The 17,579-nt window shown below is 47.4% G+C and overlaps 1 protein-coding gene across 1 annotated transcript in view; it reads right to left on the minus strand.

Moving 5' to 3' along the window:
* The window catches only part of PLEKHG4 (pleckstrin homology and RhoGEF domain containing G4), an 86,911-nt gene that overhangs the window by 30,688 nt on the left and 38,644 nt on the right, over positions 1–17,579 (minus strand). Inside the window, exons 8-11 of the mRNA XM_074151749.1 lie at positions 16,910–16,996; positions 14,993–15,109; positions 12,670–12,768; positions 11,490–11,638 (exon numbers count right to left, since the gene is read on the minus strand). Coding sequence (XP_074007850.1) covers positions 11,490–11,638; positions 12,670–12,768; positions 14,993–15,109; positions 16,910–16,996 — 452 coding nt within the window. The remainder of the gene's footprint in view (positions 1–11,489; positions 11,639–12,669; positions 12,769–14,992; positions 15,110–16,909; positions 16,997–17,579) is intronic.

The raw sequence follows: 17,579 nt of genomic DNA on the forward strand, positions 1-17,579 counted from the left end.
GAAGCGATTACAAAATAAACATTTTTTTTTTTTTTTTTTTTTTTTTTTTTTTTATAAACAGAAATAGACCTGTCACAAGCTTACAGTGTAAAGAGGCGAATTCACCATGCCATCGTGGACAAGAGCAGTGCCTTGGAGCACACTCGAGACCAGTATTGGCCTTATGACCAGCGTTTGCTCCAGGGAAAGTCAAATTCAAAAAATGCAGTAATGAAATAACTCCTGCTGGCCCACCCCCTGAGCCCCGAGAGCCCGCTTCAGGAGAAGAGAAGGGATTTGGGTGAACTGCTCGCTCCTGAGCTCAAGGACTGAAAAAAATCCCCCCCAAAGAGAGGTCTCCTGGCCCCATGCATGTTCCTTCCGCAGAAGGAATTATCCCATATTATTGAACACATTAGAAAAATAAAGAGCCAGACACTCTGAAGATCTCAATAAGACCAAGCCTTCCTTGCATTTGCAGAAAGTGGTGGGGAAGAACAGCCTCCAGTTTGAAGTGAACCCTCAGCCCTCTGCACCATCAGGTGTGATGTCCACAAATAACACAGCAGCTACACACATCTACAGATACCCAGTCATCTCCCCTCTATCTCAGCTCATTAAATGGTATTAAAAGTGACATCCTACTACTAAATGCACACATGGAGAACCTTTGCTTTACTGATCCACAGGCATCTCAAACTTAAGAGTCAGCCGAGGATGCATTTTGGAGCTTATACTGGTAGCAGGGACTGGAGAGAGAATTCATTTCAGGTAAGAGGGTTGGAAATTAGGTTTCATTTTAAGTTGGGCTGTTTAGGGCACATGTCAAATCCCTTACTCTTGCAACTTAAGTCATGTTGTCATTGGCTGCACGCAAGCCACCCAGGAAAAAGGTGTTTCTAAATGGCTCCTCCGGGCTCAGAGCCCCAGAGGGACCTCAGGTGTGGCCTTACCCCATTCCTCCTCCTCCGCCGAGTTCCTCCAGCATCCCAGCACCTCAGCCCTTTGTTTCAGAGTCCAGCCACGCTCTTTTCACATGTTCTGCCTCGCTTGGCAGGCATTCGTTAAAACCTCAACGTCTAGTTGTTGGTCTTCCCTTGCATCTCCAAGGTAACTCCATTCATACGTCGTCAGCTCCTGAGAGTTCACTTTTACCAGCCCAACAGACTCTCTGACTAACATCCATCTCTTACTCTCTTTTCCTCTGTGCAAGATGTAACCCCTTCCACCCTGCAGGGTAAAGTAGGTGGGCAAACAGAGCCAAACAAAGAAATTGCTCACACTCCATGGGGAAGTTTGTTTTTTCGATTCACTCTGGCACTTCCAGTGCTTGCAGAAAGTATCCACTGGGCACGTTCTCCCTAATCTCTGTACATCTCTTCACTTACCTACACACACCCATCCATTTGCTGACCCACTTCTTAAAAACTTCCTAAATCATTTCTGGTACACTAGTAAACTCAACGATATCCTGCAACAGGGAGTTTCATGGGGAAAATGATACCTTGCATAAACAGCTACTTCTTTTTCAGAGTCAGGAGTTTTTTATTCCTGTCCTTCGTCACCTTCAAGGCAGCTCGGCGTAAACAAGCCAAATATTGAAAGTTTGGTTGAAGAAGAAAAAGTGACTTCCGTCCTGCCACACAAAGGAAAACACCTGGTTGTTAAGGTCCTTAAAAGATATTTTAATAGTGGCCTGAGCAACTCTGAGGGAGAAAAGCAGAGAGTTGTTTGAAGTCAGTGGAAAGTCTCGTCTAAGCTTAGATTTGTTTGGATGCGTTGCAATTTCCCTGCGCACGTTAGTGTGGTAATAAGAGTCTTTCGCTACATTCTTCCATGGTCAAATCATCCAAAGTAATTTTGCAATAGCACAGTCTCAATATAATTTATAGCAAAAAGGAGTAGCTTGATGTCAGTTTATGTTTCCCCAAATCCTGTTTTCCTTCGGCAATTATCGTTTCAGTGGAAGAGGTTCCAAACATCTTCAGTTTTCTGGAGAAGTGCCAGGCTGTTGGATAATGGCAGGGTAATTTTAAACCTATAATTTAGAAAGCCCATTTCTGTCTGAATCCATCCTTCGAAAAAAAGCTAGCCTTGGAGAGTTACACTTTAGTTTTCGAAGCAAAATACCTGATTTGTTTTCAAAAATAGATGGGTAGAGAGGAGGCATCCTGCAGGCCTGCCAAAGCAGGTGCTGCAGGAACAAGCGAGATGCAAATAGACGAGCACGGGGAGGGAGGCAGCAGAACCATTACTGTTCTGCAATTAGCACCTGTCCCTTGAAAAACTGCTCTAACCAACAGCCAAAGAACAGCTCTAAGGCGAGGGCTAAAATCAGAGCTCATCCTCTGACCAACTTTGGTCAATTTTAAAATGCCAAAAATTCGTGGATGGAAGAAAACATGAGACGTAGTGCTTTTTCCACCGTATTTGATGGGTTCTAGGCGAGTGTATTGCAGCTAACTTGCCCTAGAAAATCAGAGAACCCTTATCACTCTGTCATTTAGAAGAAACACAGTCAGATGTTACAACATTAGCCTCATCTAGACTTCCACTCCTGGTGCTCAACTTCCCTTGTGGATGTCTCTACAGGTGTTGGCAGAAAATGGAACAGGATCTGGCAACAAGGAGATTTAAAGGATGGCTTAGTCCAAGGACATCACCCAGATCATCGGTGCTGACACCATGGCTACGAATCATTTAAACATCCTGAGCAACGCTTCAGGAAAAAAAATCCTTCCAGCTTTGTCCTGTGTTCCTGAGGGCTGTTTCGCAGGAAGAAAAATGCATTTAAGCCATTCTTGAAAACTTCACATGCAGCTGAGGTTAAAATTCACACCAGCCATGGAGAAGCTAAGGCAGATACTGTGAAATAAACTGGAATTATTTTCTGCAGCACACAAATAGCCACAGTGGCTTTAATTACCTAATAAAAGTATTTGAGGAGCTGGGTATAGTTTTTAGAACTCTGAGGTGTCCTTAGAAAGGCACAGAGGTCAAACACCACGTTTGGGATTGCCTGTGGGATTCCTGCCATTCCTTATGGGAACAGCGGATAGAGCTGAGACCACAGACCTGACCGAATCCCTCCTCACCAGGCTACCTGACAGGCACACGCACCGGGAGCAACCCGTCCAATTAATACAGCACACCGCAGACCGTAATTGCTAAGAGAATTCTCTTCTGGAGCACAGCTCCTTTAAAAATGTTTTTAGCAGAAACATACTCTTAAGCCCCTTTAAAAGCCAAGGGGTGGATGCATACAGGTAAACAAGTGTCCAAGTGTGGTCCCAAGCTGCGACCTTTGATTCTTTCCCCAGCCTGCCTCGCATTCAGTTACAATAACACTGTGTTCAGACTCTGGCCGAGTTCAAATCCCAGTAAGATCCATAACACTGACTGGAAAAAAAAATAATTATAAGGAATCCCAAACCAACAAGTAGCTGACCTATGGAGAACGCTCACCCCACAGCGAGGTAGAACATGGAAACACTGTTCTGGGAACACCAAGCATCAGGCTGTGGCTTTCTACCAAACCTCCTATCTCCAACCTCATCCCATGTACATTAACCTATTTATACGTGCTATCTCATTCGACTGCACTAGTGTTGGAGTTAGGACCACCAGGTTTTCAAGGTGCCCTGCTCAAATAAATACCCACTCTCATTTCAAGCCACACACCTATTTCCCTCGTACATCCTCCTTTTGCACGCTCCCGGTGTTTACGATACATATAATAGCAGTGAGTGTGCCATTAACTACCCCAGCAGCAGAAACATCTACCCTAACTCAGCCATATAAAAACCGGTGCTTGTGGGATGGCCTGGGCTGAGCCAGGAACTTCAGGCAGTTCAGCAACATCCTATACTGGAAACTTTGGGCAATTTTTTCCGTAATATTTTTAAACAGATAATAAACACACAGTGTGTCATTAATTACCTACTGCCCTGTTGGCACGACAAACATTGCAAACAAGACCAAGGAAAACCAGAGTCTTCTGGGCAAATTCCTACTGAATCCAGAAACATTTAGGACATAAGGCAGCAGAAAACAAACAGCAGAAAGGGAGCTGAGGGAGATCATCTCGTGAAAAGCCTAAAAGAACAAGGAAAACCTACCTGGAGAGAGCTCTGCGATCTTTCACCTCCCTGCAAATGCCACAACTGGCTCCACACAGCACCTCATATGCTCAGAACAGCCACAGCTCCGTGCTCCTTCATGTGTGGAGCGAGGAGGTTTGGTTAATGCGAGTCTAAGTGCTTTTTACCCAGCGAAAACCACCAGGCAGAGGGAACAGGTTAGACTGTAAGGAAAATGAATAGCAAGCAGCACGATATGTGTTTGGACAGAAATGTCGCCGTGTGCTCCTCCCTCCACCCGACACAAACAAATGAGGCCATGGAAGAGCACTGCCACCCGTGCGCTGCTAAAGGCCAAGGGTTTAGCGCTCGTCAGCATCTTCTGTGTCACCAGCAACGGCGTGGAGGCGTCTCACGGTAGAAAGCTGCCAATCTTTGAGGCCAGGGTTTAAGCATCTCGCTTCAAGGTATACGGAGAGCTTGAACTAACCAAGAGATGAAGGTTTTAGGATTAGGTCCACAGAAAAAAACGTATGAAAGACAGCCATGAGTGGAAGATGCATCTTGCAGACCACCTCAGGAGAGTGCATGATGGAAAGTGGTAGCACGAGAGGGTCCCAAAGTTCCCCAAGAGGCAGGAAGATGAGCAAGTGCTAACTAAGCAAACCAGGAAAATGGCATCACTGAGAGGGACATGAGCACTGCCTTGCTTTGAAGCCCAAACACAGAGTAGTGACCATCTCACTGGCCACAGCACAGACAGAAACAAACCCACCTCTACAGCAGAAAGGGGATGGCAGAAGACAGAAATGCCTGCAGGAAGGATTTCCCCTTGTAGGATGCCTGGTGCTATTACCACCAGCACAAGCCATCAGCTTGCAGGTAGACACCTTTCACCTTCCAAACCAAGAATGACAGCCATCCCGGTGTCCCCAGACTGAGGCTTACACACCAGAGACCTGTCTCCCCTCCACCCTTGCCCCCAACTTGTCCCATGCATTGGAAGCCCAGCTTAGTCTCTCTGCCTAGACCCCAGACAGAGCTTCAGATAGTGCTTGATGCAGTCCCTCGGCAGGCCTTCCTGGAGCCCCCAAGAGCTTGTACATTATCCGAGTTTACTTCTGCCAAAAGGAGCTCCTACACCTCTCTGCAGAGCGGCACGTGCCTGCCTTGGAGCAGCCCAGGAGTTGCCACTCACAGGAGTCTTGCTAAAAACCCACAAACATGAAAGACACCGAGGTGCTGGAGCGGGTCCAGAGCAGGGCAACGGAGCTGGTGAGGGGTCTGGAGCACAAGCCTCATGAGGAGAGGCTGAGGGAGCTGGGGGTGTTCAGCCTGGAGAAAAGGAGGCTGAGGGGAGACCTTCTCGCTCTCTACAACTCCCTGAAAGGAGGGTGTATCCGGGGGGGGGTCGGTCTCTTCTCCCAAGGAACAGGCGACGGGACAAAAGGAAATGGCCTCAAGTTGCGCCAGGGGAGTTTTAGGATGGATATTGGGGAAAATTTCTTCACCGAAAGGGTTGTCAAGCCTTGGAACAGGCTGCCCAGGGCAGTGGTGGAGTCACCATCCCTGGAGATATTTAAAAGCCGGGCAGACGTGGTGCTGAGGGACATGGGTTAGTGGTGGGTTTGTCAGTGTTAGGTTGATGGTTGGACTCAATCTGAAAGGTCCCTTCCAACCTGGGCAATTCTATTCTATGATTCTTACACAGCTATAACCCACTGCTTCATTAACCGGCCACAGCTTCAAGCAGACCCAGTGCCTCAATCCTGCGTGTGGAAGCCAGACACAAGAGCCGCGGAGGCTCTTAGCTGTAAGATCACCCTCTTTGTTGCGGTGATCGAGTCAGGCGCAGCGTGAGGAACCTGGCAGCCTGCTCAGGAAGCCTGCTCAACACTGCCCATTACCCCTGCTCAGCTCTGGTCCCCACCCCGGGCTCCCAACCAGATCTCCAGCGAGCCACACTAAAAATAGCCAGCTCACACAACCAGCTCCTGGCTCTGGCCACTCCACCCTCAAAGCACAGCGACTAACGACACGGCCTTCTGCAAACAAAAGGAGAATTCACTCCTCCATCTATTTATAAGCTGCTTATTCACAGCTTGCAAGCACAAATTCTTTTCGGATGAGGAGGTTGAGGGAAGAGATCATGCTTTTTCTGGTTCCTGCTTTGGCAGGGGAGTTGGAGTAGATGATCTCCAGAGGTCCTTTCCAACCCCATATGATTCTGTGATTCATGCTGCACAGAGCCCTGCACCCAACCTGGCCATTCCTTCACCAGCGGAGGTTTTTCCTCTCCCTTTCAGCTCTCACATCCAGTCCTGTGTCTATCTTGCCCACCAACATGCAGAGCATGACCCAATCCCACTCCCGTGCCAATCTGAGAACACAGATTTGCTGGTATAGCCAGGTGTACTCTGGTTCAACTAGTACAAAGCATCTTTATATTAATGTAAAATGTTTATAGCTTCTGTACTCTGCTTCTGACTCACAGCATATCTACAGGACAAAAGGCATCACCGGACGCTTTGTCTAGGGAAGCATTCCCAGCTCTTGGCTATGCTGGAAGAGCAGCAATAACGAGAACAACAGTGGAAAATGTCTGGCTAAAGATCAGGTTAAAAGTCTCCCTGCCTTGTTGCCCAGCCCCACGCAACTGCTTCACTTTAGTCAGAGCTCCTGCTGCTGCTGCCTGGCTTCTGGAAGCTTCTCTGACACTTCCATCACAAGCCTAGAGAAGTCTTCAAAATCCACTACAAAATAAGCAATGCATTAGTCCACCTTCCACAACTGGCTCAGTGAGTTGCCTGCAAGCCACAGGTTGGTTGATCAATACACTAGATATCCAGAAGCCAAAGATACACCTGGCTAGCCAGCTCCCTGTAACTTATGAAAAAAGACTGTGTTTGTTAAAAGTTTCCTGTCCAAAAGTGCAAAAATAAGTATTAGTAGCACTAAAATGATGGATGTCTCCATGGCATTTGGCCACAGGAACTTCAGCTTGGCCGACAGCTCTGTGTTTCAGTCCCCAGAAAGACCAGGAGAGCAAAACCTGGCAGCTTTCAGCAAACAGACCTGGAGAAGCCCTGAGCCTTCAGCACGGCAGATGGTGTGAAGGCAAATGGGCTGGATTTAAAGCCAGCCAGCTCCACCAGAGATGAATAAGTGGCAATGCCGCCTTCAGCAGTCCACCTGCACCTCTGGGTGGCCAGCCTGCGCTGAAGCTGTCATTACAGCACTTAAAGAGGCACCATAGAGATACTGGCTCACCAATACCACACCCACACTACTTTTTGGGCAAATTCAGCCTGGTTTTCCTGGTGTGGGAGAGTGGTGTGGGACCAGCTGAGCACATCACATCCTCCTTAGCCAGCTCCCTGCGACGGGCTGCCTGCAGGATGTGTATTCTGGTAACAGAGCTCCTCCTTTCTAAGCTGGGAAAAGGCTGTGATCCAAAAAGACTGCTTGGAGAAGTCTTTCATTCTCTTCATGGATAAGCGGCTGGGTGGGCAAGGCTATCTTTTGCAGCAGTACCTGGTGGAGAATGGAGTATGAAAACTCACGGTGAGCTCATACTGGGAACGGAGTGAGTAGAGTTACTGGTCAAAGCCACTGCTGTGGTGCTACAGCATCTCTCAGGATGGGACCCAGGCACAAATACAGGTTGGGCAGAGAATGGCTGGAGAGCAGCCCTGAGGAGAAGGACTTGGGAGTGCTCGTGGATGAGAAGTTCAACACGAGCCAGCAGTGCACGCTGGCAGCCCAGAAAGCCACCCACATCCTGGGCTGCATCAAGAGATGTGTGGCCAGCAGGTCACAGGAGGTGATTCCGCCCCTGTACTCCACGCTTGTGAGACCCCACCTGGAATACTGTGTCCAGCTCTGGAGTCCTCAACACAGGAAGGACATGGACCTGTTGGAACGGCCCCAGGGAGGGCCACAAAAATGATCAGAGGGGTGGAGCCCCTCTCCTACGAGGACAGGCTGAGAGAGCTGGGGTTATTCAGCCTGGAGAAGAGAAGGCTCCGGGGAGGCCTTATAATGGCCTTCCAGTGCCTGAAGGGAGCCTACAGAAGAGATATGGAAGGACTCTTTGTCAGGGAACGTAGTAGTAGGACAAGGGGTAATGGTTTTAAATTGAAAGAGGGGAGATTTAGATTAGATACTAGGAAGAAATTCTTTGCTGTGAGGGTGGTGAGAGCCTGGCCCAGGTTGCCCAGAGAAGCTGTGGCTGCCCCATCCCTGGAGGGGTTCAAGGCCAGATTGGAGGGGGCTTTGAGCAACCTGGTCTGGTGGGAGGTGTCCCTGCCCAGGGCAGGGGGGTTGGAACTGGATGATCTTTAAGGTCCCTTCCAAAGCTAATCATTCTATGATTCTATGACCATCCAGGAAAGACTCCCAGAGGCTCTCAAAAAGAAACAAATGGCTGTACCACAATGGATTCTCTTCACCTCCCACCACATCTCTGATGGGATGAGTTCAGTTTCTGCAGGAAAGAAGCTGGGTCCCTGGCTTGGTAAACCCTCGCAAAGCCTGGCTCAGACCTGAGCAGCAATGAGATCCCACTGCTCTGTGTCATCAAACACTCCAAAGGGCATCTTGGCTCTCCGGGAGGGCAGAGCAGGGAAACAGGCCAAAATCAACCCCAAGGGAGGAGTTTCATTTCTAAAGAAAGGCTAAAGCAAGTCTTGTTTGCTGTAGGCTCCAGAAAGGTATTTGGCAGATCTGGCTGTACAGAGCACAAACCTGCTTCCTCACCTATTTTAGGGTACTATCTCTAACCCGCAGTCGAGTGTTTTCAGATGGGTTTGTCCATCTGTATTCTTACCACGTGGCAAAAAGAATCCCAGGAGCAGCAAGCCAGTCTCCTGCTTGTTTAATCCCAAGGTGGTGGTGTAGCTGGGCTTGTCCTCTTTGTGCCTCTTAAGAAAAATCGTGCTTTGTACCTTTAGCTCTGCACTTCTTGTTGGCATATTTTTACTAACTGGAGTGTTAAGAGTCCAGAAAACTCATACTCTTACAATTTTTTGTCTCTATTTATGTGCAATTCTTGCACATTTTGACAGTTACCGGTTCACAGCTGGTGTCACAACTTCTGACTAGGAAGCCTTCACAGTCTTGACTCTCTGCTTGATCAGGCTTTTGCACCACAAGAGAAAAGGAAAAAAATAAAAACCCTAAAACAACGGAACATGTGATTAAAGCAAGAGCCAAAAGGTGGCTCAGAAGAATAAAGCCACTTGACTTGCTTTTGTAAATAATTTGATTTCAAGTATTGGGGGAGTGGGTGTGAAATTAAAGAATGTTAAGCATTGATCAAGGTTTTACAATTCAAAGTTCAGAAAAGCACTACAACAGGCCCTCCTGAGTGTATGGACACAACCAGTCCTGTTCCATTTTCACACATCACCAGTCAAAAATCTAACATTGTACCCACATACATCACTAGCCACTCCATAATAGCTTAGCAGGTCAACTACAATATTTTGTCCCTCTACATAGATCCTATCAGTTAAAGAAGCCTTTGAAAATCATAACCACAGGAGCCTTGCCAGGGTTGGCAGAGCTCAGAACCTTTAATATCTCACCTTTAATATCTCACACTAGTTTGGAGAAAAGGAGCAAGTGCAGAGTCATGGAGAATCTAAAACCAGTAGTGCCTTATACAGAGTTTTCTGGCCAAGTGATAGAGCTTTTTCCACATTTAAATGGATCGTGAACAGGGAAGGGTTGCCTTCTTTAGTCCTCTGCCCTGAGTTACATGACAAGCAGGCATTTCCTCAATTAAAATACTGCATGAATTTTAATTTCTGCAACTACTCTACAGGTTAGAAGAGGTCTAACTTTCTCCCACTATATTCATTTACGCTCCTCAGGCTGGAGAGAGCCACATACGTTTGAGCCATAGCACACACCCTCCATTCATACAGGCAGGCAACAAATATAGCCTGAATTAAACAGAGAACATGCTACATCGGCTCGGCAGGCACTCAGACGCTGTGCAATCAAAGAATTATGTGTGTATCCCCCACCTCTGCCCTTGCTAACGCAATCAAAGCAGTAAGTTATCCTTAAGGGCTCTGTCAGATCAGGTTTCAAAGTTGATCATTTCCCTGCACAAGAACACAGGCTTAGTTTAAAACCAAAACAAAACATAAAAAGCATTCCCCGTTCTAGGCCTCTAAAGTTGCTGTGTGTTGCTTAAAATAAAATTTAAAAAAAAACCCCAACAATCCACATTATCTGTGCTTCTCGTATCACATCAGAACGAAAAGGCTATACTGTACTAATTGTACCCAAAATTGCCTCAAGAGTACTTCACCAGTTCAGCGAGAAAACTGTGACTGCGCAGCCTGCCGGAGCTGCTGAGAGGAGTCACAGCAAGAAGGGAGAAGAAATGGTTAGACCTGTCCCCACGCTCGCACTCTGCACCGAAACACCGACCCCCATCTCCCAGTGACAGAGAGCACCTTGCACTGTCAGCCATTTGCTGACTTCTCAAAGAGAAATGTTCTTTTCCTGGTGTTTGGGTGACATACTCTGCAAGCTATTTTGTTATCTCCTCTCCGTTCCCTCCCTTAAAACCTCCCAGCTTGTGATGGCAACGGAGAGTTTAAGCCGAGCCAGGCTGCGGATGCACGGAGTCATTCCGGGCCGCCCCACCATCCGCAACACCCTCGTCTGCTCCCACACACCAGCCTTTACCTCCCACTCAGGCTGGAAGCTCCTGGGTGCAAGGGTTTTCTTTTCTACCTTGCTGTTTGCACAGCACATAGCACAGAGGCCTTCACACACTGATAGGCTTCAGGTGTTTGAACAGCACAAACAGAAGTTGTGCAACGCCCCGGGAATCTCAAACAGCCGGCCTCTCTCCGGCCCCGCTTCTCATACCCATTTGGCAAATGGGCAGCGAATAGTTGTTTGTGCGAACCGTACCAACGTGCGAGGAGATCAGAGCCTGCTTCGGCCAGAAAGCATTCCTCGCAGCTAAGGTCCTTGGAAATCCCCTTGCATAAGGAGTGCCTCGGTAAATCACCCGACGATAAGTGCCTTGGACCTAAAACATTCATCGCTGGCAGCATCAATTAAGACTTGTGTTTCGCACAAAACGTCCAGCCCTTTCTCTACTACAGAAGATAAGTCTGATTTGGCTTGGAAAAGGAACTTTAACCATTTAAGTGAAGTCACCCAGGTTTGACATGGAAAAGGAACTTTAACCATTTAAGTGAAATCACCCAGACAAGTTTTCAAACCGAGGAAGGAAGAAAGAGTCAGGGTAAGAGTAAAATTCATTTCGATTTTCACCTTTGCTTTTTCAACAAAAGTCCTCACTACAGGAAGCTGCACCAACGACAGGGTCATCTCACAGAGATTCCCAGCACCTGCTTTTTGCTCCTCTCCGTCTCCTCTTCTCTCACTCCTGGGGCTCACCTGTAGTCGTGGGTGAGGGTGACACAAGACTCCTCCTTCCTCAGCCTGGCCAGGAGCGCTCCACCCTCCAGCTGCAGCCTGACCAGCCTCGTGTCTTCAAGGACGTTCTTCATCAGCTGCCGGTAGTTCCTCAGCAGCACAGCCGCCTCCTGGAGGGATGGCGAGAGCAAGATGAGCGGCTACTGCAACCTACAGGCAACGAGGGACCAGGCAAAAACCAACACCCAACCCAAAACACACACAAACCACCTTGGCCTACCCCAGGAAAGAGGGAGCTTGGTTTCCACCGCTGTTTCTCTCAAGCCTGCCAAGCCCAAAGCGATAAACTGTGCACGTGTGTTACGCTCTCGATACTTTCCCCAGCAGGCAAAAACTGAAACCCAATTCCTATCATTATCCATACTCCGTTTACTGGGCATAGAAAGAGTAAGCTTTCCAGCCCCGTTTCCCACTCACAGCTGGCTCCTGCTGTTCTTAGAGCCCAGACCTGTCCGGCTGCAGGCCGTGGGACAAGACGCACGGGAAGGGTTTGTGGATATACACGTCTGCAGGAATGCCCAGAGAAGCCACCATCTTCCGTTGTTTTACTGCTGGGACACTCAAAGCAGAGCTAGCAGCAATTTCCTATTGTCAGGGGTACAGCAGCTTCTCAAGTGTAGGGGCTATAACATGTTTGCAACAGCACTGTCTTGGCTTTTGTACCTTTCTCCTGTTGCCCACTCCCAAACGTCTGTTCTGGAGGCAGCAGAGCTGGAACCGCAGCAAAGCCTTGTCCGCAGCAACACCATCTATGGTGCCACCTAACTTTCTTCCAGGCCATTCAAGCCACCCTGGTGTGGCAAAGCCTGAAGCAGCTGCTCAGTAGTGGGGACACCAAAGCTAGTACCGGCTGTGGAGCTGCTAAGAACATGCTCCAATGCTGGAGCAAACACCCAGCAGCAACCAGCACAGGTGAAAAGATCTCCTGGAGTGATGCTGAGGGATCAGAGAACCAGCTTCTACACCCAGTGGAGCCTCTATCGCTTCATTTAGATTAGCTTCTACTAGTCCTGCTCTCCCCACGGAATACACTGCTACTACAGCTTATAAATTCAAAGCTACAGCTTTTCTGTAGTTATCCAGCCTCCTGCTCTCTCCTGTCCCAGGCCCAGCTCTGACAGGAGGGAAGGGACACGCTCACCTCAGCTCTTGCTGGTAATTTTCCAGATTCCACTTTATGGATGGCCCCCTGGAGGAAGGCACAAGCACCTTGGCATCCTTGTAGCAAATGTTCCAGTTTCTACAAGAAGAAAGGACCAAGGCAGAGATTATCGTCTCACAGCTGACAGGAAAGGTGTATTTTCAGCCCGCAGATGGTTAAAAGCACAGGAATCAAGAGAGGATCGAGCACATTAACCCAAGGGTTCAATTATACCATTCGCTGAGGCTGTATCAGCAAAAAGAGGTTGATCAGAGGGTTCAGATGCCTCACTCTACACCAAGGCCTCTTTGCAGACCTTATACACTTACATACTCATGGCTTGTATGGGTCATGCTTTACAGAAAAGAAAAGTTGGTCCACTTATGTCCCACGTTCTTCTACTATTAGCATTTCTTGTAACTTCCCACTAAGACGAATCACTATGCATGAATTTCGGAGGAACAAAACATAGAACAAGCAGTTGGAGCTTCTCTACTTTAAATAATTTCTCTTCATATTAGAAGTAGTGTAAACTAAAGATTAGGACACTGGAAAGCTTCCACAATTAAGCACTGTAAACTACTGACAAATCTGAAATCCCTCCTCCCCTCGGGGGGAGGGGGGGGGAGGGGGAGGAGGAAAAAAAAAAAAAATCAAAACAAAACAAACCCCAAACATTTCACAGGAGTTCATAATACAGTACATTTTAGAAAAGCCTAAATACTGACAGATGCCACCCTTTAGCCAACTGAAATCAGAGAAGGGAAAAACAGCTATTTCAAAACAAGCACTCTCAAAACGAAACACACGCAAAAAAACCCCCAGCTGTTTGAATCTTTACTGAATCGAATTCCCTCCTCCCTGAGTGCTGGAAGAGCCCCAGCAGTGACAGATTAGCAGGCAGGATGCAGGTGAGATCACTGAGACAGGAAATAAACGCTGTTTGCCACAGAGCTGCAGATCTAAAAGGGTTCACACAGCACATCATATAAATAGGCGACCCATACAGACTGATTCCTGCACTTCTGGTAACATTTTGAGTGTTAAGATGCAAGGCACCAACAAGAAGTAGCCTGCTTCTTCCTTCAAGAATTATCCTTCTGCATGGACAGAGCACCTTAGCTCTCCAGCTTTTCTCAACTCTGCCCAGAAAACTAATCCATAACCTCTTGCAAAGCTTCTCTGCTTCCTCACTGCCAAATAAACCCCAAATTCAACGCCAGGCACCAAGATCAGGCTTCTGTATTGCCTCGGCATGAGTTCATACTAGTACTCTTAGATGCAAGTTTAAAAAATGGGGTCTAAAATAAGTTGGAAAAGACAAGTTAACATTTGGCACACGCCAAGCATAACCACTGAAGCTTGCCACCAGCATCACAGTGGTATTAGCAGTGGTATCTTCACCACTCTCCTGCTTCAAACGCTGCGCTCTGGGCAGTGAAATCCCCACCAAAAGACCACTGAGTATTTTGGAAGCAGAGGCGATGATTCTGTAACCAATCGGGGTGAGCAAGTCAAACGCAATGTTAAGACAGCTAATTTTTGTACAGATTTACAGAGACTTAATCCCGTCTCGTCTCAGCATGCCAAATCATGTCTCAACACGGCTTTTAAAGATTCAAAAAGCACATGATCCGCAGGACCTGTGGTCCCTCCGCAGCACAAGAGTACACAGAACTAGGTGTTGGTGCCACAGATGCGACTTTTGTGGCCTTCTGGCAGCCTGCACATACCCTGCTGCACAGCAGAAGTATCCAAATTGATTATCAGCAATTTCCAAAGTCTCACTCCTGCCAGAATTGCAGTTTTTACCCCTTGGTAAAAACCCTCTTAGCCTGGTCTGGGGAACCTGCTCCAAAACCAACAGGATCTAACTATTTTTATTATGCTCAAGTTCTTAATCGTTGGTTCAAAGGCAACATGATACCAACGCCTTCTCCTCAGATTGCGCAAGAAGTGTCTGCCCTTAAGCCTCTGAGCGTAACCGAAGTGCCGCTGTCTAGCACACAAAACAGGACTCTGTTTCTTCCCCTTCCCTTCAAAATATAGTCAAATCCAAATTAATACAGGTCAAGCAGATGAGTTAAAAACTAAGATTTTAGTTCCTGTAGTCATGCCAATAGATCGCAGTGTGCATCCATTTAATGAAGACAGCATTAGTATTCTTTTGATAAAAGAAATTCATTTGCATACGTAGCTATTACAAGAACCATTGTCTCTTAATGCTTCTAGGTTCAGCTCTTGACAAGCTCCTCTTGCTTCAGCTCCGTTACCATGCCATTTCTTCTTTCGAATATCAAAGAACATGAGACATCCTACTCACCATGCGGAAGCTTAACCAGTCCCGGTGGCAATAAGGGAACGTCCCATCCAGTTCTAGAGGCAGCTGTGAGCTGTCTATGTGCTTATGGAGGGATTTCATGGAGGTGAGAAGTTCAAACTGCACAGAAATAGAAGAAATAAAAGTATGTTTGCATTAGGGTGTGAGAATTAGAGGAGGAGGGGAAGGTTAACGAAAGACAGCATCCTTTATTTCTTTATCTATCTTGCGTAGAAACAAAGCACAGAGTATATCTGCAATAGAACTACAGCATGAAGGAAAAAAAAAAAAAAATCAATTCAATCTTAGAGCAGCTCTCTGTACAGCTTAGTGGGAGAACCTTGAGGGAATGCAGGCTACAACATGCTGTTTCACCAAGCAGAACATCTGGGATGGAAGTCTGGCAGCAGCCAGCCCTCTCCAGAGCCAGTACCTCCCAGGATAAGCACAGCAACTCCCTCACATGTTCCCACATTGGGCTGCTATTCACATGTGTTCAGAGAGTCGGAGAGGTTAAATCCAGCCCCCAGCTTCCCCACCTCACTTCCTGGAAAAAGAGAGTCTCACAGAGCAGCCTCTGCCCTACCCTCAGCTCTCCCCTCATCACAGCAACTATTCACTTCAAGTATTTCCTGGATCTTGACACAGATAACTTGCCTTCTGTGAGTCTGTAGAAGCTCAGAGCACTTTTATACTCATCAGAGAATCAGACAAGTGCTCCTGCAGGTACCTGGAAGCCAGCCCAGACACTCGGAACTCAGGTGCAGACATTTAACCCCCACACACGCACTGTCGAGTTTCCACCTCCTTGGGAAATAGTGATGATGCTTCCAATTCCTCCCGCATGCCGATGGCTTTTTTACCCTTTGCTCCATTCCCTCCTACACACTTTGGATTTGTTCAACGTGTTTAATGCCTTCTGTAGCTCTCCCTGCACGGACCCGCCTGCAGCCCCCTTTCTCACTTCAAATTCTTCCACATGGGGGCAATCAGGAAATGGACTAATAGCATTTGTTACTCTTTCAGGGCAGCACACCACACACGCAGCAAAACTCATGCTATTCACAAGGTCTTCATCCACGGAAGCCAGAAGGGAGGTCCTGGCCTACTCTAAAGTTTACGGGGTTTCGGCAGGCACAGAATTTCAGTCCATTCTTGTAGCTTGTAACAGTCCCAGAGCAGGGGGAGGTGCTGAGATCCATCTACTCACTCACCACAGACAAAGAATGGCTGAGAGCCTACATTTCTCACACAGCTATGGAATACCAAGGCAGATTTACTTCTAGCTGGGGGGGGGGTTCAGTGATGTTGTGATGATTTTCGCTCCTCCATTAGCACCTCCTGTTAGGCTTCCCAGACATTTCAACTGCAAAGGGAGCCTCACACATACACATCTCCTCTCCCCCTCTTGCAGGAGCCTCAGCCACTGACAGCAGCGGCTACGAGGAGAGCGAACATGAGTTATGCAAGATCCAGGAAAGCAACAAGTACCTTCAAAGGATGGAGTTCAGGATTTAGCCCAATGTGATTTCTTCCCGACCAAAGATTTTCCCCCTTTTTAACAGGAGAAGGTGAAAAGCATCTATCTCTGTTACTGTTAATTGTGCAGAGCTCCTCCTTACAGCTATCCAGTTCCCAACAAACCCCCTGTGTCCTGAGGGCCCCAGCGACATAATTATGATGCAAATGTCACTGATGGACACAGCAATAAACACAGCATGACAGAGATACACTGAGCTTGCATATAACCCTATAAATACCACATCTGTAAGAGACCACAACTATAAAATACAGAGAACAACTGCAGAGATTTCATGTGAGAGCAAGCATGCATCAGCAGACGGAGAACTCACTGATGGGAAAGTTAAATAGAGGACATCAGGAGTTCCCCAGCAACCCCTGGATGAATGGTTCCATTACCTGTCCTGCTGGTGGCTTCTCCATCCGAAAAGTCAGATCTCTCTCAACCAGAAGCAGTACTCCATGAATGCAAGGAGGATCCATGTCCTACGACAGAACAGAGTGCAAATCCATTACCTCTCTGCCTGGGATGCTGAGGAGAACATACCGAACTGGGTTTGCACAAGAGATTGCAATTTAACCTTCAAAGGCATTTAGAAAGCCTGGAAGGGAGTCACCAGGTATAGGGAAGGCCATTCTACAGAGCACCAAGGCTGTGTCCTTAAGGTAGTTTGCTTCAGCTCAACTAGTCCTGCAGTATTTAAGGAAGCAATGAAAGAGGTCAGGTCTTGGCTGTACTAAAAAAAACCTCTGCCTTCTACACAGGGAAGTGTGTCAGGGGAGGAAAGAAAAGAACCATGTTCAACGTCCAAGTTTTTTCTTGATAACTTTCCTGGTCACTTCTCCTAACTGAAAGGAAGTGGGTTTTTTTGTCCCCACAGTGCCAAAAATGTCATCTTGTCTTTACTTACTGCCAATTCACAATCAAGGACTTGCATCCTGTTGCTACTGTTAAACCGACAGAAATTCCAAATACAAGGGACGTCTGGCAGCTGTAGTTCAAACTCTGTGATCCAGGAGCAGCTCTCCAATTAGAGAAGAACTCTACAGGGAAGTGAGAAACAGGCAC

This window comes from Numenius arquata, chromosome 8 (genome assembly GCF_964106895.1).
Source record: "Numenius arquata chromosome 8, bNumArq3.hap1.1, whole genome shotgun sequence".
NCBI lineage: Eukaryota > Metazoa > Chordata > Aves > Charadriiformes > Scolopacidae > Numenius > Numenius arquata.